This window comes from Anguilla anguilla, chromosome 11 (genome assembly GCF_013347855.1).
Source record: "Anguilla anguilla isolate fAngAng1 chromosome 11, fAngAng1.pri, whole genome shotgun sequence".
Taxonomy (NCBI): domain Eukaryota; kingdom Metazoa; phylum Chordata; class Actinopteri; order Anguilliformes; family Anguillidae; genus Anguilla; species Anguilla anguilla.
In genome coordinates, this window is record NC_049211.1 from 31,066,843 (window position 1) to 31,092,072 (window position 25,230).

Below are 25,230 nucleotides of genomic sequence, written 5' to 3' on the forward strand. Positions count from 1 at the left end.
AATGCACTTTAATTAACTTTGTTTAGCCTTTATGCGCTCGACGGGCAATGCAGGTGTACGCTGAACATGTCAGACTGCTCTAGCGTGTGATTAAGTACGTCTGAAAATTGGCATATTTTTGTACAAATAAAACTAACTATAATTGTTTTACAGCAAATACTCAGTTATTTGGTACACTTCAAAGATTTGCATCCGTCCTTTATCACTTCAGCGTTATTATTGACTTCATCCTGACCAAACTGGTGTGAAATCAAGTTTGCTGTTCCCAGTTTATTCACCCGGTACCACTACATTTTCATGGAACGGTTTAGCATATGACACGCTTCCAATAACACTTCTACTAATCTATGGGGCTACTAAGTTGGGTATGTATGCAACGCTGGTCTGTAGTAGTTTTCCAGAAGAATTATTTATTCAGGTTTACATGTCCCTATTCTTTAAGGCTCCATTGCCAGAGCTGTGCTTGCAGCATTTTTTTGCTGTTTGATAGTCCTCCATTAAAGCAAATATATATGTTTTGGTTTAGGAGATGCACTTATCAAGCCATTCAAGTCAAGCACCCAGCTTTAGAGTGCGGCAGTGTCACCTCTTAGAAGCTGGCCTACACTATGCCCAGCTCATCACCCAATACATTACCTGCTTTTGTTGCCACTTTAGATCATTTGACGTAACAGCTGGTATTTTAACTGCCAAGCCATATTTGAGATGCTGAGCGGGGGGTGGGCCAGTCAGAGCTGAAGGCATTGTGTGAGTCACACTGTGAATGTCCTTGGGTTTAATATTTTTTAACGCAGGTGTATGGTATCTCAGTGTACCACTAAGGATGTTATGGGTAGTTTGTGCATTTAGTGTTTGGGGGAAAAAAAAAAAAAACTAAGTATAACCTTGATATAAAGTATGAACACAATTGTCAAGCATTTGTTTCATTTGTCTTTCCTGTATTGCTTATGATTGAAGGGTTATACCGAGTGTACTTTTATTTTTAGACTATTGTCCTCGCCATGTTGCCAGTGAATATGTGGAAAAAGTAAAACTCAGACAGTCTATGAACCTGTTGTTCATTTACATATAAATGGCTTATTTGTTCTTTTTGTTTTACTGATGATAATCTTAGCAATTTGATGATAATCTTAAGGGGCCTCTTGTATATCTGATCTGGCCTGTTAAGTCACAGTTCTTTTAAGGAGCCATATATTGAATGCTTCACATATTTATCATTCTGAACTTAAGCTAGGACTGTTGTGTAACTGAAATATAATTTCAAAAGTAGGTGTGCACGTGTGTGTATATGTGCGTGTGTTTGTGTGCGCGCACACAAACACACATGGTTGACATGGTTGTAGATGGATTTTTCAGCCTAAAATGCACAACCAAATTGATCTCTGGCATTGCTGCTATTACAGTTGAATGTATTATAGGGTGACAGTGCACTATAATGGTTTGGGAACTGGGCTTGTAACCTAATGGTTGCGTGTTCGATTCTCAGGTAGGACGCTACCTTGTATCCTAGAGCAATGTGCTTAACTTGAATTGCTTCAGTATATATCCAGCTGTCAACAGATTGAATGTTAAAAAGTTTTTAAAAGTTGTGTAAGTTGTGAATCTCAGCTGACATCTGTCAGTGTGTGTGTGCGTATGTGAGTGCGAGTGTGTGTGTCTGTTGGGGTGGTGCTGTGTTTCCATAAATGCGTGGGTCCCTTTGTTCCTGTGCGTCGGCGCACACGTCCGCTTGTAGGCCTGTGCGGCTGTACAGCCTGCTTTGGCATGGGCTGGAACCAGGGGGACTTGGGGCCTTCTGATCTGGATCACAGCCAGCCCAGACTCTCTCTCAGAGAAGCACCTCTGTGCTTCTGGGAAGGAGGCTGGAAGTGGCCCTCTTTCAGCCTTGACAGGAAAAAAAGGAAGGCTGTGCAAAAAACGAAATTCTGCCTTTAACCCGAAAACACGAACCGGTCCCATCTCCCCTAGATGACTCTTTATAAAGCTATCGCTGCGAGAGGCTCCAGTTTCACAGCCACCAAACGAGCACAACTCTATCTGAGTGTTGTTCGGCCATTTTTGACTCGTTTTCTTTTTTTAAATTTGAGTTGATTAAGGTTTCATGCCTTCTGGTGAAGCGGGAGAGCAGGGCGAGGTTGTTGTTATTCTGTGCTCTAAATCGAGCGCGGGTGGGTGTGGCTAGCGACTGTGCAGCAGCCCCGGCCTCACGCTTCGCTGGGCTTCCTTTCAGACCGTGCACATCCTTCCTCCACCGGCTACTGTGCGTGAGCTGTTGCCAAGTGATGGACTCGTCACCAGACCCTGGCAACTGTAGCTATGGGATCCCGCTTGGAGGATGGAATGGCACCTGGTCCAAAAGTGTGGCTTGTTTATGACTTGCGAATATGCTCAGCTTTTATACTTTGTTTAAGAAGACGGTTATAATGTAGTGATGCAAAATCCACTATTGTGAAATGGATGACTCATTGACAGGTTGCTTTATTGTAGCAATGGGTTATATTAATGGATATTTTGTATCCATTAAAATATCCTCTATTATGTATACACTATGTGATTTTTAAAATACACAGTATAAATAAAATGTACAGTAAACAAAAATGGGCACATTTTTAATATTTGCCTACATTTTAACACATTTGTTAAAAATATAGACTATTTTTGGCTATTTGCCTTGTTTTGACTGAGACGACACCTTTTGCATTCCCTCGTACAGCACATTTCTGCAGTTTGGCAGTGTTGTCGTGAGAATGCTGCAGCGTGCTTTACAGCCGGGGAGGGCACGGCCTCCCCACAGGACCGCTTGAAGGAATTAATGTTCCGTCACATCGGCGGTTTTCGGGGGTTCTCCACGCCCGGCGCCGGCAGCAGGGGAAGGCTCGAGCGCTGACGCTTCCTGACTCGGTTACACGCTAGGAAAGCCCCCACGTCACGGCGGACATCGCCGCCATCACTGGAGGCGCCAGAGCAGAAGCTGTCAGGCCGGTAGTTTGTTTTCCGCCAAAGCGTGCTCGCCTAAACTACCAGGAGAGTGGAAACTGTGGGAAAATCAATGCAGGTCTTTGCGTTTCCGTTAGCCGAAACGGCTACTGTCATTCACTGCAGGAACGATGACATTAAACATGTAAAAGTTAGGTGGGTAGCAACATTAACAATCATTTTATTTAACCAAATACTAACTTTAGCTCTCGTAATGCAGTGGGGCAACAACGTGGCCATGTTTATCGATTAACAAAATTGAAATGAAATAATTTGCGTGGTTGTTATTGAACAACAGTTCACCCTGCTTTATTTAGGCTCATTCTCACAATATGTTGAAGTTGAACTAACAGGATGCACCACTTTATTTTGACTGTGTGTTTTCAGGTGTTTGTCGCCATATATTGTGCAAAAGTGATGAAACTAATTTCATAGGGAATTATAACTGACATATGACTGATGACTGCTAAAGAGGAAGTGGTGCCCGTGCAGCAGAGACCATTGTGTGGTCTCAGACTGAACTCCAACCATGTTGGAGTTCAGTCTGCTCTGTAGGTATAGAAACCAGGTCAGCATGACTTTACTTGAGTCTGTTTTTGATGTTGCTTCCCCACAACCATTCCTTCAACCTTCATTTAAATCTTGGGGAAGAGGAGGAGGAGGTATTGAGGAAGAGACCCTCATTTGCGATGCTGCCGAGTTAGAGCCGAACAAACAAGATGTATTTGAACCTAAAACAAGATGTATCTGAACTTAAAATCTAGCTCTGGAATTGTCTTAGCCACAACAATGAGACCATCTCTAGTGTATTTTGTAAATATTCCATGTGTATGGGGCACTGAAGCAGAATAACATCGACCTAGATTGGAGTTAACAGTGGGAACTTTGAGGACCAGCCAGTCCTGGGAACGAGTATGGAATCTGGTGGTATTCCAGACTGCCATATTGAGCATGGAAGTAGCACATTGAAGAGCTAGCATATCAATAAAAACATAAAAGGCTTAATCGATAAGAAACATAGTGTCTGCTATGTCGTACTGACAGAGAGGACCAACCAACTTTTCAAAAATTATTATATAGGATACAGTGGTGGGCTCCGTGGTGACTGAGTGATAGACAGCATCTGACTGCTTTAGGGTGGTAGCAGTTACACTATCTACACAATATGTCTATACAATGTGTGTCTATACAATATGTCACCATAGTATAAACCTGTGGCTCCAAAACTGTCTCAACTGCAATCACAGAATTATAACGAGCTGTTCATTTTTCTTAATTAGGTGCTTTTTGTCTTTAGGAGGAGGAGGTGGCATTCTCATTTGCCTTTTCTGGCCAGAGAACTTTGGAAATGATAATGCAGTTTGCAGAAAATACATAGCGTGATCCTTCCCTGACTGTCCTGGTTATTGGAAAGCGTATTTCTCCTAATAATACATTTGGCAAAAAGACACTGAAACATTCAGTATGATAGAATATTGCATATGCGATAATGAACACTGCCCCAGCTAGGATGCCTGGGGAGCACTTGAAATTGTCCTGTTTTAATTGGGTCCTTTATTTATTTATTTTTTATTACTGCAGTATTGTTGTTAATGTATGGAAGTGAACCCGTGTGACTGGCTACACTGCATTTGTATTCCCGCTATCATCTTCTCGGTGGTTACTTCATTCCAAATCTGCTGTGTTACAAGTGAACCTCCACAGGACAAGCCATAAATACTGCCGTCTTGGAATGGGCTGCCAAGCCACGGAGCTATTAGTGCAGTTTTTGCATGTTAACGTCTCGCTGGATTTATAGGACAAAGCCTCCTTGACGGAGCGCTACAGTAGATTATCAGGGGGTGGAAAAGTGCAGCGCCGTTCGTCTTCGGTTTGTTGTTCTGGTCTGACTCTTCCTCTCTCTCTCTTTCTCTCTCTGTTCCTCCAGCTCTGACGGAAGGTCAGCCGGGGTCGTCGGGAGCATGGGGTGATGGGAAGGTGGCCGAGGCGAGAGACAGGAGAGCGGCGGAGGAGTCCTATTGGGCGTACTCAGGTGAGCCTTTCGAACCGCGGCGCAATCCCGTCGACGCCCAGGGTGCATACAGAAGGTCACCGGCGCCAAAAACCCGAGGGAAACCATGTATCTGTGCGACCCCCTGCGTATACGACATAGGGCCGGTTCATACGTTGAGCCACAATGGCCGCTGGGCCACAGTGCAGCACAGGGGGTGTGCAGAGATGCCATTCTATCTATATCTGTATTCGTCCAACTGATAAATTCATTTGTATTTGTAGTTTTATTTTTTGCATTCGGATAGAAACAGGAAGTGGGTATTGTTTAAACCAGAATTGGGTGTTGTTTCAACTGGAAGTGGGTATTGTTTAAACTGTAAGCGGGTATTGTTTAAACCGGAAGTGGGTGTTGTTTAAACCGGACGTGGCATGAAAGGAACTCACTACTCGCTTAATGTAATATCATTGACATCCATCGAATACTACGACATTAAAACAACTCATTTCTTACTAACTTACATCTGAGATTTTACTGCCTACCTGCCTTTGCTCTGTGAAAACTGGTTCTGATCTTCCGTTGATCAGAAGGCTAACCCCTCCCCATTGCCCCAAACAGGGGGTCTGCATCTGCCCGATCAATTTGTTTCTTTTGACTTTGATATTCAGCCAGAAAACAATGTGCTTTGTAGTGTTGTGATTTGTTCCTTGTCTGCTAATGACTATAGCGATTATGTTCCCAGTAGGCTATTACTGAATAGAAAATACAGTATATGAGGGACAGACATTGGGCAATGCATGCAGGCATATTGTGCCTCTGTCTTCGTGCAACTCTTAGCAGGTAAGGTTAGATTTTGCTGATGAAGTAGTGATGCATGTGACAGCTATGTCCACTAACCCGTGCTGTCTCTAGGCTAAGCTGTCTCTAAGCTAACAAAATTATGAACAACATACATTTATTGTCTTATAATTGTGAGTTGGCATATTATGGCAAAAAAACAACAGTGTGATCAGAATCAACCATGAAAGGTTTGACCTTCCAGAAAAGCATCTCCTGGCTTGTATTTAGATGGGAAAAGAATGTATCAACAGACTGAAAGTGAATGCTCACAACCATATCGGCACCTCATGCATATGCTAATTTATGCCATTTTGTCTATTGCGATTGGCCAGACTAGCCATTTCTCATCTGCATAAGTATGAGGAGAGTATTTGCAGAGATTTTTTTGGCACAGAAGGCCACCCTTACACAGGAGCTGTCTAGACTGCAACCTGTCCCCTCAACCCCCCCACCCTTGATCCCCTTGGAAGCTGCTGGCTGTAGGTTCTTTATTTTTTTAAATATAAATTTATTTTTTATGAATTTTTCTGCAGAGAAAATATGACTTTGACTGTCCCTTGGAGCAGTATTTGTCAAAGAAGAGCATAAATCTTTTATTGCTCTACCAAGCCTTGGGCACTCAATGATCTTTATTTTGTATATTTAAATATTTCTTTTACACACGTCTGCTCTCATCTTGTCTAACGATATATGCGATACTGCATTTAAAGTGAGCTCTACTGCAGAAATGGAGCAGTTGGAAAACTGGTTCTGTGCAGTCCCTGGTCTCTTGAAAGTTGACTTTAACACACCATGGTATATATATGTATGTTTTATCACAAAGATGTGGTGGTGTGATCTTTCACATGTACGCGGTAAACTGTGATGTATGCATCTCAGCAGATGTCTAGCTGTGTGTGTGAGCATGCGTCCGTGCTCGCATGTGATTATGTGTCTGTGTGTGCATGTGAGTGTGTGTGTGTGCGCTTGTGTATGAGTGTGCTGTTGTAGGCTATATGGTGTCAAAATGGCATGCTAATGTATGTTCACTACCAGTCTCTGTGTGTGTGTGTGTGTGTGTGCTTTTGTGTGTATGTGACAATGTAGGTGGCTCTAATTGAGAGTGGCTGGATTCAAGCACCCTGCTAAAGCTCAAAGTAGCATTTGAAATGAAGGCCCATCTCAGGCGGCTGTCACATCAGGTTTTACCTGTCCAGATCCATTATCTCCCATCCCTCCACCTGAGCCCGGGGTATTAAATGACCCGTTCTTTAACCCAAAATTAAAGCAAGTGGAAAGAAAGTACAAAACTGCTTCTAAATGGAGAAGAGCGCACACACAGTGCATTTGCATTAGTTGCAAACAGCAGTAACCCTCATTGTCTCAGCAAGATATGTGCTTTTGTCTCAAATCCTCTTGTCAAATTAGGTTAATGTGGCCATTTTCTAACATTCAACCATTAAAATGATAATGCTTGATCATTAAATTCGATCCAAATGCAAAGTCAATTAGCAGTGTTTTTGAATAGTATAAGTGCTGCTAAAAGCTGAGCTTCCTTTGTTGGCCTCCTCACTCTTTTCTTTTGGGTGCGTTTTGATGTGACTGAGCGTAAGCTCCTGGCACTGCTGTATACGAAAGCTCCAGCGCTGCTGTAAACTTCTGTATAAAACAGCTCCTGCACTGCAGTGCAAAACAACTCTAGCACTGCTGTATAAAACAGCTCCTGCACTGCAGTGCAAAAAAACTCCAGCACTGCTGTATAAAAAAACTCTAGTACTGCAGTGTAAAAAATCTTCAGCACCGCTGTATAAAAAAGCTCTGGTACTGCAGTGTAAAAAATCTCATTTTAATCTTTTTGCCTGCATGTGTGCTTGTGTACCACTTATGGCGACCCCCTGATCCTGATCGATAATTTACAGTAAAGTGCTATTTCTTGGACCTTTTGGAGAGAGACCCAAGACCTCAGCATAGTTGTAACATTATCCTGAAAAAATGCTAGAACTCCCAAAATGGCAGCGTGGAAACAGAAAAAAGTTAAACTGCCTTAACCGGTTAAGGCATTTTATGCCAATGTCAGGCCTGCAGGTTAAAACACCAGACGATCAACTTGCGAAGAGGCCAGTGCTTATCTCTTGTATTCCTATATTTTTGGTTTAACACAACCCAAGTTGGAAGGAAGGCAGCTGCAATAAGGGTGCACTGCATTTTTTTTTTCTTTCAAATTTGAATGTTAATTTTCATGCTGGAATATCATTTTTTTTTTTTTTAAACAATTTGAATAGAATTTGAATATCAAACCATTGTGTGACAGCCCTACTTTCCATGTAATAAATTAGTTTCACCACAGGATTTAAAAAAAAATTTTGTACCAGTTTTTGTTGAGGGCATTTCATGTATGTTGCACTAGCGCTATACAGTATATAATAAATGTACATAAAATAAAACTGAATAAAAATAAAATATTATAATATTGAATATAATATTGAAATAAAAAAAAAACAGTAATGGAATTAAAACGGTTAATAAAACGTTGAACATAAAAATGGAGGATTGAAGTTTTTAGACGGATGTGGTTCATCCGAGTTCTCCCCGTTGACCTTAAGGTCCTGCTGAAATGGCAGACGATCGGTTTTACATTTGGGCAGATAATTATGCTGCCCGGTCTGCTGCGAGCTCTGATCAGTAGAGGCTAATTAGGACATAAGTTTGCATCTGTAATAGGGAGTAAAAGTCCTGTGTTGGGTCTCTGGGAGCACCAAGGTCGATTGGGTCAGAATGATCCGGAATACCTTTGGCTCTGAGAGGCACTGCGTTGCACGTAGACGCACGCGTGCGCACGCTCGCACCTGTGCATAGCTTGTTTCTTAAACTGAAATGTCAATGGTACAATTTATTCAGTTTCCTTTCAGAACCAAACATACTAATTATTATATCTTTAAAACTTTGAGACATAACTTTTGTTGGCGTGATGCTTTCTATAGTTTACGTAGATTCCTCGTATATCTGAATAGCCTTAAAGCCAGGGGCCCCAGGCCTGGAGGGCTGCATTCTTTGCTGGTTTTTGCGATTTCCTTTCCATCACCAGCCAATTTGGGCCTGGGAAACAAGGCGTGCAGATTCTTCAGCGAGTCAATGAATTAAATGACTGCAAAGCTATTTAAGTGCAGGGAACACATCAGAAACCAGCAGACGCAGCTGCCCTCCAGGATTTCAGTTTGAGATCCCAGCTTTAAGCTTAATATACATTAGTTGGCATCGCCCTCTAAGAGTTGTGATAAGTCTATTTGTGCTTCCCGATTTTGAATTTTCTCTGTATTTGAATATAGACATTAGCCTCAATGCGATTTTCCCCATGCCGTGGCCTTTAGTGAAGGTCTAATGCTTGATATTCCAATTACAGGCAGCTGTGGGGCCTTAATGTGGACACAGCAAATCCAGCCTCATGCTGGCTTCACAAATATCAGGAGTCGTGAGTTCAGACTGCGGAGCGAATTGAGATCTGTTTAAAAACATGAGCGGTTTGTCCTTTCTGTGTTTCTTTTATTTATGCAGCAGGTAGGTTGTGCCCTTTCCTTTCAAATACCATGGCAGGCCGATGCCACACACCACAGAGTGCTCCCCTAAGACCACACCTCGCCAGTTCTCAACCTATCAGCAAAGGTTTTCCTGATCAATCAGGAAATCCTGATTTTCAGGCCTTAAATGTATCTGGTGCCGCTAGCATATGGCTTAATTGCTGAAGGTTCTCTCCTATCAGCTGTTAGCACGGAGGCTCTTGATGTTAGCACTTACGCCACACCATTGTCCTTGCTACGAAAAGCCCGATATTGGTCTGCAGTTGTATAAATGGCCACCCTTCCCCTCATTTTATTACATTACAGGCATTTTAGCAGAAGCTCTTATCCAGAGCGACTTACACAACTTTTACATAGCATTTACATTGTATCCATGTATACAGCTGGATATATATACTGAAGCAATGCAGGTTAAGTACCTTGCTCAAAGGTACAACGGCAGTGTACTACCCAGGGTACAACAGCAGTGTCCTACCCAAGGCCAGTTCCTTACCCACTGTGCTACACTGCCCCTCCTCTCTCTCTCCCTTTCGCTGTCTGTTTTTCCGTCTTCTGTTTGTTTGGATTATGCAGGGGGGAGAAGTGTAGCAGCATTTTACAGCGGAGTCCCATCACAGGCTTAGTTCTTGGCTCAGAGCAAGCACGCTCTGTTTGGGCTCGGGAAGGGGGTGGGGTGCGGTGGGGCGGGGTGGGGGTTCGGAGCCTGCGGTGGGGTCTTGGGGGGGCAGGGGGAAGCGGCACATTATTCCGCTCGCTGAACGACGCCTCCTTGGGCTACTGAATTCACATTAAGCAAATCTGAGAGGACATTATCTTTAAGCCCAGAAAATACGATTACATTGCTCGGTCTCCTTTGCAGTGTGTTTTCTCCCTATCTGTCATTGTTCATTGCCTCGGCTTTAACGCGGAGCAAAGGAAAACCATTTTAAAAACTCTCCAGGGATTTTCCATCATCGCCCGGCTGTGTGCAAAAACTTTAAAAAGACGTCGAAGGATGATCTGCGAAGGAATTTGAATTCTAATTGCAGCCGAAGCTTGTCCGTCACTTCAACGCGTGACACATGCAGAGTTTGAGATGATCCACGTCCACCTCTTCAGTGCCTGCTGCACGGAGGGAACAGTTGGTTTTCTCTCCCCCTGTTGATTTAAGTGACAGGGAGCCCTGGGCTAGCCGCCGCGCGCTGTTAGCGCGGCACTTTGTCGGTAAACAGGCTGCCGCTACGAGCCTCGTGCGTTAGCGATTGTTTTCATCGTTCACTGCAGGCGTGCGTCTCGGTGCCATTCTCTTTAAAGGTCTTTGACGAGTCCTCATGTTAAATTCAGAGCTGTCTCCCGAATCGCTCATTTACTTTAACCTGCGGAAGGTTCTTGTGGCACTGAAGAATGCAGTTCAAAGGCAAGTGAAAAGTTGAAGTACCACAGCACCGTATCTGCGGTGACAGGTTTTCGGTAATGATATATTTCTATTATTTCAATCACATGTAAGCCAATGCTTGATAAACTGCAGCACAGCAGAACAGTGAATCTTCTGAAGAGGAACTATCTGTTTGAAGATAGATAAATTGAGGGAGGGATTCCATATTTTCGAAAGGAGCCAATTTCAGTCGTATTCAATACATTGAACATTAGGTTATGCAGTACAATACAAACAGTAAATGACATACATTTATTCTTAATGGTGCGCCCTTTAATTATTGTTATTCTTTATTGCTGAGCAGAGAAGCTTCTCCTAGGAAACGGAGACAGCTCATGACTTTCTGCTGAAGAACGTGACGTCAGCTCTGGAGAAGCAGATATGTGATTAGTTCCTTTTGCTGGGGATCTTGGTCTTTTGTCTCAGCTGGTTAATTGTGCCCCTTGCGGTGCACAGTGGCCGGCAAAGGTCCAGGTTACATTTTGCCGAGCTCATTCTTGTCCGTTTACAGAGCTCGCCCTATTACATTACATTACATTACAGGCGACGTAGAACAAAGTGTATAACCATAACCAGGAACAAGTATGACGAAAACCCTAGAGAGAAGTACCGGTCCAAGTGCAGGGAACAACCGCATAGTTCAACTTGGACCCTGAAGGTTAAACTGATTAACACTAACACAACAAGAACGGCAACAACGCAGTCTATGGAAAAAATACAAGCAATAGTTAGGACAGTTAATGCACCTAAGTCACCTACGAAACAGTTGCCTAGTTACAACCCTAAGCTTACAGTCATTTACAGGGGGATAGGGAGGGATGGGGAGAGGTGCAGCCTGAAGAGGTGAGTCTTCAGTTGTCGCTTGAAATGGGTCAGTGTCTCAGCTGTTCTGACCTCCACAGGGAGGTCATTCCACCATCGTGGGGCCAGAACAGACAGGAGACGTGTTCTGGAAGTGCAGGTGCGAAGAGGGGGAGGTGCCAGGCGTCCTGAGGTAGCAGAACGGAGGGATCTGGCTGGCATGTAGGGTTTGAATATGTTGTGGAGGTATGCTGGGGCTGATCCCTTGACTGCCTATATGGACGCATTCAGGGTTTTCAGGGGATGACGGGTAGCCACGCCCATCCCCGGGTCTGGGGTGTTGACACTCCAGCCGCTGTTGCCAAGCAGTTTCATATATGGAGGAATATAATATTATCACAAGCCAAGCCCATATTCATTTTCGACTTCGCTTATTCCTTTGATAAGAAAAAAAAAATCAATTTGCATTCAAGTGAGTTTTACAAATGGTTGAAGGCTCTTTAAAAAAAAAAAATACTGCAATGGCAGAAGACTTTAGTGCTTTTTTATTTTTATTCACTGGATATTAATTTTTGGCCCAATGTTGTTTTCTATAGTGGTTACATAAATGGCACCTGAAGGCAATTTCATATTAACTGGAGTGTTTGAATTGAGAGCTTTCAGGCATTTGATTGGCAGCAGAGGAAATGAAGATTGAAAATGGCGATATGAAGAATAGGCAGATACTACTTTAGAAAAAAAAAAAAGCAAAGAAAGGTTGTTATTCCTCGCCGTTCTTCATTCTGTCGATGGCCATGTGAAGCTTGTGGTATGAGCAAGAATGTCTTCCTCAAGCATGCTTTCAAACCGCAAAAAGAAAAAAAAAATCTTAATTGGGTTTGCATTGATGGGCTGATATCCCCCCCCCCCCCCCCACCACTCCCCATTTCCATACGAGAGAATGGGTAAAGAAGCGCCACGTGTCATATACCCTGCTGTGTACAGATTACAGACGTGATTACATTTCTCACGAGAGCGGGCGAGCTGTTTGTCCCTAGCGCTCGCATTGTGGGCTGATCAATAGGGCTCTTAGTTAATGCCTCTGTATCCCGTGCCAAACCAATGACATTTGATGCATGCTAATTGGCGGGATGGGTGTGTATGAGGCGACACTGAAATGCCTGCAGGCATTTAGGAGACATTTTATGTCCTAGAATGTTTTCGGCTGTTTGTAAAGTCTGAAATATTTTACTCGTACCCTCATGTGTTGACTTTGCCTGTCCTGCAGTAACGTATTTAAATGGTAAGTTTGGGTATTTTGGTAATTGTGTTTTACGTGGTCATTGGCGGGGTCTGCTATCTATACAGGACTGTTGCAAAGAACAAAGATCTCATTTTTGTGTGTTTGATCCTTTGACACTAATCATTGTTTTTGAACCTTATGACACTGATCAGTGTATTTGATCCAAATGACTTTGGTCAGTGTGTTTGGTCCTTATGACACTGATCAGTGGTTGATCTTTATAACATTGGTAGGCATGTTTGATCTTTATGACTCTGAGCAGCGAGTTTAATCTTTATGACTCTGAGCGGTGTGTTTAATCCTAATGTCATTGGTAGGGTTGTTGATCCTTATGACATTGATCAGTGTGGTTGATCTTTATAACATTGGTAGGTGTGTTTGATTTTTACACCACTGAGCAGTGCGATCCTTAGGCATTGGCAATGGCCTTGTACCTGTTCCTTGCAGACTTTACCTGTTGATTTAGCGTGCTCCACAGTCATCTTAGTAAGTTCTGTGCTTTTAATTAGCCCAGCTGGGAACATGCTGCATTGACAGGATATGAAATGACCAAAATATGCATGAGCTCTTCTTCAGACAGTCTGTTTAGCTATGTGTTTGACATTGCAGAATGCTGCCTCCGGGTTGTTTTCACATATTGGATTTTTTTTTGGCTTTAGAAACAGCTACAGTTACATCCTGTTGAGTATTTTAAGGTAAACTATTGACAGTCCCAGATGCCTCTTAGAGAAGTAAGCAGACAAAAAAATCTGAATTCCTTGTTTGTCTTTTTGAATGTTTTCCAATGAAAAATGCTTTAAAAGGGATTCTTTTCCCTTCTTTAACATTTTATTTGATTTGTGTGTGTGTGTGTGTGTGTGTGTGGGTGTGTGTGGTACTGTTTTTAAATATTGGCACCCAGCGTGGAGCTGGGGCGACATAGCTCAGGAGGTAAGAGCAGTTGTCTGGCAGTCGGAGGGTTGCTGGTTCGATCACCCGCCCTGGGCATGTCGAAGTGTCCCTGAGCAAGACACCTAACCCCTAATTGCTCCCAACGAGCTGATCGGTACCTTGCATGGCAGCCTTTCACCGTTGGTGTGTGAGTGTGTGTGTGAATGGGTGAATGTGAGGCATCAATTGTAAAGCGCTTTGGGTGAAAGCGCTATATAAATGCAGTCCATTTACCATGTACCATAGCTGAACATATCCAGTGTCCAACTATTAGCAGCCATGTTCATTGGCGAACCATTGCTGATTTAGGAGAGTAGACATCCATGGTCCTCCTCCAGTTCACCTGGTGTTGCCTGCCTGCCTCATTTCACACCACAGCCCACAGCCAAGCTCGCATAGAGAAGAGTCTGAGGAAGACCTTCCATATGCAACCAGCAGTCCATGGGGGCCCGATCGACAGGAGACACAGACTCCTAACAAACTGAACCCTCCTGTACCCTGGGCGACACAGTCGCCAATTTTGCATTAGTGGAGCGACTGGCCACGGTCGGCACTGGCATGGTGCCTTAATGAATGAGACACCCAGCAGTCCGAAAGTTTCCATTTTAAATCATTCCGAATACCTTCATGTTCTGCTGCTGGTGGAGTGCTCTAAGGAAGATGATGTCACCACGGGAGCCTCAGTGAAACTGGATTTTGTTGCCTTTACCGGGGGACCTTAGCCTTGAGCTCAGCAGGCTAATCTTGTCGCTTGTTGTGGAGATCGGCCAGCGAGGGCAGACCTGCCCCCCTTCCATTTGCACCAGCGACTCGGTAATACGGCTAATGCATGTCAGCCTTCTGTGGTTGCTGTGGGAGAATATACTGGAGCTTAGGCATATGCATGAGTTGGTAGCACGTCGCCATTCACTACAGTACGTGACATTAACCCGCAGTAGACCTCCGACCGTTACATATTTTTATGATGTCAACAAAAAATTTAAATAGACTAACATGACATAAAACAAGTGCATTTTTGTGACTGTATATACATTCTGTCCTAAATGACCAATCAATAAAAATTTTGTTGTAGCCAAGTCGAAACAAATATAAATAAATCCAAATAGAAATAAATGAAACTCTGCACCAAATTATCCCTGGTAATATTAATGTGGGGTGGCATGAGTTTGCATGTTCTTCCTGTGTCCGCACGGGTTTCCTTTGGGTACATCATTTTCCTTCCTCAGTCCAAAGACATGCAGGTTTAGCTAATTGGATTTCCCATAGGTATGAGTGTGTGAGTGAATGGTGTGTGTGCCCTGCGATGGATTGGTGGGTGACCTGTCCAGGGTGTGTTCATATTGCTGTAACAGCTCTAGGGATAAACTTTCTGTGCTTTTATGAACCAACATCCAGAATTTCTGAGCAACTAAAATTCAGCCCTTTAGCATTGTTTGGTACAATTACGCACACACGACCCGCCTGAAGAAAAAAAAAAACAGATATGTAAATTAAGTAGTTACTTTACTATCAATTGCGGACTCTCTTACCCGGAGCCCTACATCACAAACAAATGGAAGTGCAAAGATCAGGGATGGAAGTAAATTAATTCCACAGAGGGAGAAAGTAGAGGCAGGAAATGCCAAAAAAGTACAGACACATTTGAGAAATTGTCAGCCACCCTACTGAACAATAAAATTATAAAAGTTTTTCAAACGAGAACAAAATTTCTTTAGCGAGCATTAATCTAAATTGTGCAAACAAGGACAAAGAGCCTTGGGGCCTGCGAATAGGAAAGACGTTCAGTCCTAATCAGGCTAGGTTAAAGAGAGGATGAGGGTTAGGGGCCAAAGGGGACCTTCGGTCGACTGAAGATCGTCGACGTCTCTGCTGTTCTGTGAGCTCCGGGCGGCTCATTCCACCACCGGGGGGGCAGAACAGAAAGCAGTCATGACAGGGATGCGCCGGCTCGGAGAGGGAGGGGGCAGCCGCACCTCCCATTGCAGAACGGATTGTCTGGCTGGTGTGCAGGGCCCGATGATCAAGGTTTGGAAGGGCAGTCGCCTTAGCAGCCTGGTAGGCTAGCATCAACGTTTTCAACAATATCTTAACCAGAGATTTTCCTCTTAATGAGGACCACAGTGCCCACAAAAAAAGTGTTAGAGCTCACGCAAAATAATTGCTGCACACTGCTCTGCTTGTCTACCAACTCATTTTTTTGGAAGCTATTGTTGTTAGGATATCATTTCATTTTTATCTGGTTTTCTCCTCTCTCTTGTGCCAGTGGTGAGCGCTGCCTAAATGGCTGGAAAACAAAAGCGCGTTCTTTGCTTTTCCGTCCCCTCGGTCCAACGGCGGCTCCTTCCGAGCGCCGCTATCCGAAGCGCTGCAAACCCCTTGTTAGCGCTCGCTTGTTACGCTGTGTGCTTAGGCCTCCAGCTCCGCCGCTCGGGCTCGGTAAAGACCGTAAAGCCGTTTGCGTTTTTATTGTGATCTGAAATATTTTGGCAGGATCGTTTTACATTAATTAGACGGACTAATTGCGAAGCAGCAGGACCGCGGACGCGGAGACGGAATCGGCGATGCCCGTTGCCTTAAGAAGTAATTATTGCCTCCTCGCGCTGAACTGGCAAGGGCAGTCGCGCCAAAGCGGCTAAATGTTTATTAATAACATGTTCTGAGGAGAGGAGACAGAATGAGAAAACCAGCGCAAGGCCTGACCGGGCATATTAATGAAACTCTGGCTGGGTTCGTGAGATTTCCCTTTCTCTGGGATCCTTCCATTTTCTCTTCTCTTCCGCCGTTGCACCCCCGCCTCCCGATATCTCTCTTTGGGGCGTGTCAGGGCCCCACGCAGTCCCGATAAGGACGCATCCCAACGAAGGCCACCTCGGTAGCGAAGCACGCCGTCAGTGGCGAGGTGACGACTATTCCTTTATCTCCCTGCCTCTCACGTTCTCTCTATCTCGATTCCTCTCTCTCGCACACATGCCCCCCCGTTCTCATTCTCTACCCTTCTTGGTCTCTCCCTCCTTGCTGTCTCTCTCTCTTAAATTTACACAAATTTAGCAAAGTTTCAAATAATTTATTCATGTTTTAGCTTTATATATGCGATGTATATATCTCTTGGCCACAGGCAGCTCATATTTAATGTATGCGATATCAGTAGTGTGCGGTAACAAGTTTGCAGGGTGCAATGTGAACGTCCATGATGCTGGAACAGATTTCGCTTCAGTTTCTTTGAGTTTTTTTTCTTTCTTTACATTTGTTCGAGTGTGCGCCACGGAAGATTGAGGCCCGCCGTTGCTAAGGGAGATGCCCAGGCTCCTCTCTAAAACGGGGGCCGCCGCGCGGCGGTAATAGCGCAGTTTAGTCTGCAGCCGGTAAGCGGCCGGGTAATTGAATATGACTCTGCGCAGTCTGAGTAATCTCTCTGTTTGAGAGTGTGACCCCGACGGGCTCGTTCCATTCAGCGATAATACTGCATGCGTTGTGTGTAGGAGCCCTTTCAAATTAACCGCATAGGTCACATTGAAGGAGACAGAGGGAGACTGTGAGAAAGTGAGAGAAAGAGAAAGTTACGGAAGACTGCAGTGATGACACTGTTTCATGGTGTGACATAGATATTGCTGAAGATCTGCACGGGGGGGTGGGGGGGAGGGGTCAGTGAGATGCCTCTCTCTTCCTGTCATGTCTGCCACCCGCCCCCCTACCCCCCCCCCCCCCCCAATAAAATAAGTGAAGAATGTGTTCGCCCGCTGCACTCCAGGATGTCTCTTCATTTTCCACTCCGCCTGTCCCCTCATTCTCCCTGGGATACGCCTTGGTAACAGGGTTGCCGCAAGAGAAAGACCGCTGGGAGGCTGGATTGGAAAAACTGGCCTCTCTCCCACTCCCCTGGAAAGGGCATGGAAAGAGATTGGGCCATTTCCAGGTGCTAGACAAACAGGGCTGTGAACTGTGTTGGCGTTTGGGAGTAAACCCAGAGGACGAGGCCGAGCAAACCACCTCAGTATCCCCCTGCCTCCATTAAGGTCATGTGACGCACTCCACATTCAGTTATGTGTGAGCAGACTATGATTGGCTGCTGTGAGCCACTGTAAAGTGTGATGTCACAGTGGCTGCCCTGTCATTAGAGGACTGGGAGTTCAATGGCTGCCTGGGCTTGTTTGGTGTTGCTTCCCGGGCATGGATTCAGCACAATGATCCTGCATTGTGCTCAACCGCCATTTTCTCTGGGCCTTAGAGCTCTACACCACAGGAATGGGATGAGCTACAAACCTGTGTAGGAAGTCTGCCATGCTCAGACAATGTCCATTTAGCATAATCTACCACGAGAGGCTGTCTGCGCTCAGTGTACTGTATACACATATATACATAATGTCAGTTAGAAGGCCGACAGATAGTGAGTAAATGCCGTGCATGATTCATAATGCGTATATGGACACAGAAGACCGTTTAGGCAGTTTATTGTGTAAACTGGAAAGGGTCCAGCGCTGCGTTAGGCCTGGACTCGAACAGCGGACATCTCTGCCTCCGCTGCGCGATGTGGCAAGCTGCTCCGCGCGCTGACAGCGAGAGCCGAGCGCAGGTCACACCAGAGGCAGGCGACGGCGGCGGCGCCCAAACTTTCCGCCGCCTGCGCGGCTCGCGGGGGGAAAACAGCTTGTTTGCCAGGCCCGCCCTTTTAAATAATAGATCTGAGATGAAGATATCAGCAGCAGGTGAGGCGGCCAGGCCGGCAATATCCTGCTCCGCGGACCTGAGGAGAGTTTAATCAGCGACGCACGCGCTCAGAAGAATTTCCGCTGGCAAGAAACGCTTTGATGGTTGGCGGAGGAGCAAGATTCCCCCGAAGAGCAAATTCTGATTAATACTCACCGCGGGTGTAAATATGAGGGGAATTAACCATACACGTGCATTTTCCCAGCCCGTTATTGCTCAAAGCCATGGTTCAAAGGTTGCAGGGGGGAAAGTGTTAAAAGCGAGCTTTTTATATTCTATCACGGCGACCGTTGTTCAATTATGAGACTGGCAAGCGGCAGCTTGTCCCTAGATTTGATTTAACCTTGGAAAGAACTGGAGGTCAATTCCACTCTGCCTTCAGATTAATTACTCTCTTCAGTTCCAGAGTAGTTTGACTGGGCTCCATTTTAACTGTTGTTTCTATCATTTACACCACTGTTGTCTCGTCAAATAAAATTATTATTTAAAAAAGAAGAACATATATAGTTTGGGAAAGCACCGTGTGCTTGTACGTCAGAATGAATACATAACATTGGTTATGTTATGTTTTTCCTTCCGAATTTGATATCTAGTAGGCTCACATAAAAGCTTTTTTTTTTTTTTTTTTAAGAATTAAATGTATTCTGAGCCCTCAGCTTGCAGATTGCAAACATCATATTGTCGAAATAAGGGCAGAATCCACACATGGATTGAAATGATTGTGCACCCATTAAACCATCTCAAGGAGGAAAAAATTATATCCGATTCATAAAACAGCCACAGTGGATGGAAAGCATACGCAATCGCAATACAACAGTGCGCCGTGTGGATCCATGCATATTTAAATTGTTATCTACACATATTTCAGTGGAAAACGTACTATTTGTTATGCAAACTAGGCTCACAAAGATGAACCCAAGTTAGACTACCACTAATAAGCAGGGATTTCTTTTAAGACCACTTGAAACTTGGCGTTAATGCGGATATTCCTTCCCTGGGGTTATGGAAACAGAAATGATTCACCTTTGCAGGTTTAGCAATGCAATACTAAAGATGACATTGAACATGCCCCCTGTAATTTTTCTGCTATAATTTAAGAAGGATATTTCATTGTACGGCGATGAATATTTAGATTCCAATTACCATGTTAGTTTAATAAAAATCATTCATTCGAAATGGTGTAGTTCCATGAATTAAGATAGCAAGTTGTTCCTAGCAATACTGATGCGGTCCATTTCCTGGTCATTCAACCGATCTCGTCTGCAACTCTCCACGGTTTTTTTAGTCGTTATTCCTGCAGCAATGTGTGTGCACCAAACTAATAAGTCTTTGGCAAATTTCAGGCAACTTTCCATTTAATGTTATTAAATTGGTGCTTGCTCAACTTCAAAAATAATTGTATCCAGCCTTTGGAATTTAGTGATAACATGACACCAAGACCTGCTTTTATGTTAAAAAAAATTACTCTCAAACAAATGAGACACGGTGTAGCCTGCTGAGAAGATGAAACTTGGGACAACCTTCGCTCAAGTGATATTTTATGGAGGCTGATCTGATAGAAGCTTTGTGTGTCGTAGCTAAAAACGTGGTGAATGACTGCGTTTGTGAACTGTGCAACCTGATTTGCGCCAGCGCATCCACTGATTTGTTCGATGGCCTTCAAAGTGTTCCGAGCTGCCTCACATTAAGCAGGGTGAACAGTGATCAGCGATCTTTATTTATCTATTTTTTGTGCATGTGCCCTTAAGTGTTAAAACGGATAATTAAAAAAGTTTTTCGAAAGTGATGAATTGTAATGCAATTTTTTTTTTGTGAAATTTGAACAAATGCAAATTTGTTCTTGCATCAAATCAAATTAGTTTGAAAACTCAAATTAAAAAAAAAAGTCAGTGATTAACTTCACCTTGAAATGGAGTAAATTCCCTGCGGAGAGAAGTTGGAGTGTGTCTGTGTAACAGTCTGCGTCACCGAAGCGCTCCTAACCTCCAGTTCCACTTTAAGGTCTTTTTTTTTTTTTCAAACATTCCCCTCCCACATCCCCCCCCCCACCCCCCCGCTTCTTTTCTTTTTCAGTCTTTTAATAATTGTGCTGAGAATGAAATAATAAAAAATATTAATCTTCGGAAAATGAAATCAAACTGGGAGGCCATAATTATTCCGTGCTTCCTGCACGCCCTCCGTGTAGGCCCGTACACAGCTCCTGGCTGTGGAGTGTTCAGTAATTAGAGACAATATGAGAATCCTCTGTACCACTATGTACCCAAGCCCTCTTTGATTGCCTGCTATGCAAATAAGGGTAATTTTGCTGAGCTGAGGGAGAGGCGGTTTTTTATTTCTTTTTTTTTTTTTTTGTTCTGTTGCGTGCCGGTAAGTCTCATTCCGCCGCCGCCGCCGCCGAGTTATGAACTGGCGAATGCATTAGCCGGAGATCCGCGCTCCGAAATTGATTAAAGTTTATTTAAAGCGCGCGTATACGGGGGCCATTTTTCATAACGGACCGGTGATATCGCACACAGCGATGCCCCCGCGGGAGCGGAGGCGCGTGAATCATTGCTCAAGTTGTGCGTTTTATTTATTTATCTGCGTTCTGTATGTGTGCGGTACCGCGTACGCGTTCGTGTAGGCGTGTGCGTTTGTGTGCGTGCGTGCGTGCGCTTTTGTTTGCATGTGTTTGGATTTGAGGTTTTTTTAGTGAGGGGCAATGATGCTGTGGTATAGTTTAAATGGTAGAGGAATTGTGGGTACACTCCCCAGACTGTCTGTCTGTGTCTGCACACTAATATCTGCATGTGTGTGATGAGGGTTTGGGGGTGGGTCATTTTAGTTCAGCAGGTTTTTTTTCCCAATAACTATGGGAATATTTAAATGCCTGCAGGCCTGCACAGTGATCAAGCTTTCTAGAGAGAAGCAGCAGAAGGCAGTTTCTAACTTCAATTCTAAATTTGTAAGTGTGTTGTATGATTTTTCCATTCATATGAACGGAAACAAAATATAAATGCAGCAGAATTTTGTCTATATGCACTATGGCTTTTGCGACTAGGTTCAGGCGCAGATATGACACTTTCTGCCCCAGAAACATGCGTGCTATGTATGAAACGGGCGCATGGGGCTGGAAGCCATTTCAAGGTGTGCTCTACTTAATGCATATGTATTTAAGGGAGGATCACTTCGAAATAATGGGTGGTGATATTATATGTGTGGTTAATTGTGTGTTGTGTTGAATTTACTAAGGTTCATGCAATTAACGAGAGTCGATTTTTTCATTAAATATCTCTGCCTCTAAAGAGCAGGTGTAAACCAAGGCCTAAGCAAGACAGACACAGGTATAGGCATCGAAGATGCACTGAGAGAATCTTTACAACAAGAATCACAGTATTTCAGCTCCCCAAGTAAGAATTTATCAAACGGCACACATTAAGAAGCCATGCAATAATTAAGGCTGGGTGTTCGTTACGGAAATTATTGACTGAAGTCATGGAGCAGTCATAGCAAAGTTGTTAAAAATCACGGAAAACTGAACAAAGAGGCAGAAATCACAGAGCGTTTTAATTTATTAAAGTAACCAATATATGCGCAGCAGGGGGAACTGATTTAAATAACATGTGCAACTGTAGCGACAGTAACAAGTGTTTGAAGTTTTTAAAAAATCAGTGGGAAATTATGACTAAGAAAAAAAAAAGAATTTAAATTGCTTTAGTCCATTACAGAAAGAGCATGCAGAACATTGTCAGAAACAGCATGTTCAAATTGCATTACTAAAATAATTAAAACCGGGTTAATGTGTGTTTGTTCTTATTTATTTACTTTAAAGTCAGATTTTTAGTACATACTGTAGGCTACAGTGTGAAGTTTGAGACTTTGATAGAGCACCTGTTGTCAGTGACTGCAGAAACTGTCTGTAGACTGCGTTGTAATTACCATTCAAAACTGCTGAAAAATCACAGAACATACTGAAAATGGGGACAAACATCCAGCCCGAGAAGTAATTGCTCTTCTGAGAGAAATAAACCTCCCACACAATGTTCCCATTCCATCCCACCAATAGTCTAGCCTTGCATCATCGCAGTATCTCGCATCTGGACCATTTCAGTTGACAATTGCCACCACAGCTGGAATACGTTAAATACACATTTTTTTCCTGTGCTAACCGTAGATACGCTCTTACATTATGCCAGAAGATACATCAGTTTCCCCACGTCCGATGAAGATATTCAGTGCAGTAAATTGGAGTTTTTTTTAACTGCACCTTTTAAGCTCTGCTTCGAACGCGAAATGTGATTAGTAGGCAGTCCCTTTTGCTGATTGTGCAATTAGCTGTAGCCCTAGTAAATAATACACCAACATACCCTTGTCAGGCCACATTTTGCGCTGCAAGGTTTATGTACCTAAATCCAACCCTGTGTGTGTAGAGGCCAAGCTTGGTGACTGTACAGGGATGAAAGGAATTGAGGGTGATGTAGTGTCTTATTTTTCTTCCATTCGTTGCCATTTGACAGATTTACACTACTGTTTGCCTAGCTGAAGTATCTGCCATCCCAGAAAACACAAAACGTTCTCACAACGTTGCTACCATGTAGTGGAAATGTTGTAAGGTTGGCAAAATATTACAGTAACATTATGAGAACATTTTCTGTCAGCTGGCATACTGCTTACACCTGTCCATGCTCTATAAATCAGGTGAAGGAAAGAAGGAAAGATGCAGCCCCCTAGCTTGTGCTGCCCATCTCAGTGACTCCTCCTCTTTTTTTAGAAAAGAGCGGCCCTCCCAGGCCGTCTGGACGTCCTTGGTGCTCCTCGCTCCTGGAGCGCGGTTTCCGCCTCCCTGATCCGGACGAACCGGGCTCAGGGGCGAGGAGGGAGGAGGAGTCCTCATTCCTGGAAGTAATGAAGGATGGAGAGGCACTGCCTCCTCCGGCCTTCGGATAGGCCCCCGCGGAGGAGAAATGGTCTCTCCGCAAGGCTGCCGCCAGCCTGGCCGGACTCGCCCGCTCCCACCCACGCGCGATTACCAGCGACGCGTCTGCGCCGAACGCCAGCTCCAATACGTCGAGCGGTGCTTTCAGGGTGCGAGTGCGGGGGCGGGGGGGTTAAGATTACTTCACAGCATTGTTAACATGGCTTTAGCATGCTGGGAAATGGATGGATTGAGGGTACGCTGAGTGGATCTCTTGTTACAGGCATCTACTGCTTCTGAATATATAGGGTCTGAAAATCAGTATTTCATTATTATTCAGGAAAAAATTAGGAGAAACCACAGCCGTGCTGTTGTTAAGATGCTACACTGACCACAGGCTGATAAATACGCTGATTTCGAAGGTGGGGATGAGAGGTCAATTTCGGGAAATGAACAACATGGTTTTCGGGTAAGCTGGAGGCTCGTAGGATTTCACTATTTCGGGTTACAACGTTAAACGTTGGCGGGTGATTGTCTGTTTGAAGCATTTCTCTGCTGATGGGCTGTGAAAGATCCTCTGCGGGGGAAACTCAGCGCAATCTTAGTAATTACACCCGAAATATTAAAAAGTCTCCATCAGTCATGAAATATTCATCCCTTCTGCAGAGATCATTCCGGCTAAGTTTTTCCGAGCGTCGTCGTACATCATCTGAGAGAGGTGATAAATGACAGTCTCGTAAACAACTCTAGGAGCTGCGCAAATCAATTGCGTTCGAGCATCCAATGCATCTCACTCTCAGGAGGCTGTTAGCCACTGCTTATGAGTTATGGTCTATTGTTAAAAAGTCATCACTATCTATAACAGTAACATAAAGCAACAGTATTCCAGAAACTTTTTATTAAAAAATATTGGGGAGCCTTTTCAGTGTTGCTCTGCAACAAAAGCCTGATAATACATTTTCCTTAAATATATTCAATTGATCTCTATATATTCCATCTTTTTCTTTTCTGCACTTCTGGTGAAATTCATCGTTCAGTCATGGCGCATATTTTATTAGATGCATAAAACGCATCAATACTAATTGTGGACAAAGTGATTGAATCAGCAAACCAAAAAAGATGGAATGCGCATGACTACATAAAAAAATAAATCTTTATGAAAATTGGCCTATGCATTTGTGTGAGAGTGCAAGTATATATGGGTATCTCTAAATATGTAATGCAGTAACTACTGCCCCCTAGCCTTATATTGATGCGAACGATCATGCAGACATTTTCCACGTAAAAGCGGGAATCTTTCAGCTAATTATGTTACTCCTGAGATTGATAGATAACGGGATAGCTTGTGTCCGAGGAAAAGGGAGCAGAGAGCATTGAGTCTGACGTATTCCTCTGCCCTTTAGGCCTTTGCATTTTGTTCAGATCATTTCTAATTGAATTAGGCCCTCTTAAGGCAGCCCCTGCCTTTAGCATGGTGCAGTTTCCCTGCAGCTGAAGGGCATCCATTTCAGCGATGCTCGTCCTATCACCGTTCCACACAGACAGCTCTTTGGGATCAAAACATGTAGCCCAAATCTCGAAAGCCAGTGGGGTGTCTTGGATATGTTTATTTGAATGTGTAGGCTACTCTTCCGGCCCATGTCTTACGTGCAGTCGACTGCTTTTCAGTTTGGGTTGACCACTGTTGCCGAGGTTCCCATAATTCCCTGTTCCCTGTATCTCGGCCGAGAAGCCGAGCTCTGGCTGTGTTCTCCGAGCCGCTGACCGAGCGAGCCCCAAATCGCGTTAGTGTCTTTGAAGCTCAGGTCTTTGTGTGCCACGGTGCGATAAAATGGGCTCAGTGCT

The 25,230-nt window shown here is 44.1% G+C and overlaps 1 protein-coding gene across 1 annotated transcript in view; it reads left to right on the plus strand.

Annotated features, from left to right (window-relative positions):
- LOC118207832 (receptor-type tyrosine-protein phosphatase gamma-like) overlaps positions 1-25,230 on the plus strand; it is a 295,989-nt gene that overhangs the window by 51,458 nt on the left and 219,301 nt on the right. The window contains exon 2 of the mRNA XM_035381921.1: positions 4,904-5,008. Coding sequence (XP_035237812.1) covers positions 4,904-5,008 — 105 coding nt within the window. The remainder of the gene's footprint in view (positions 1-4,903; positions 5,009-25,230) is intronic.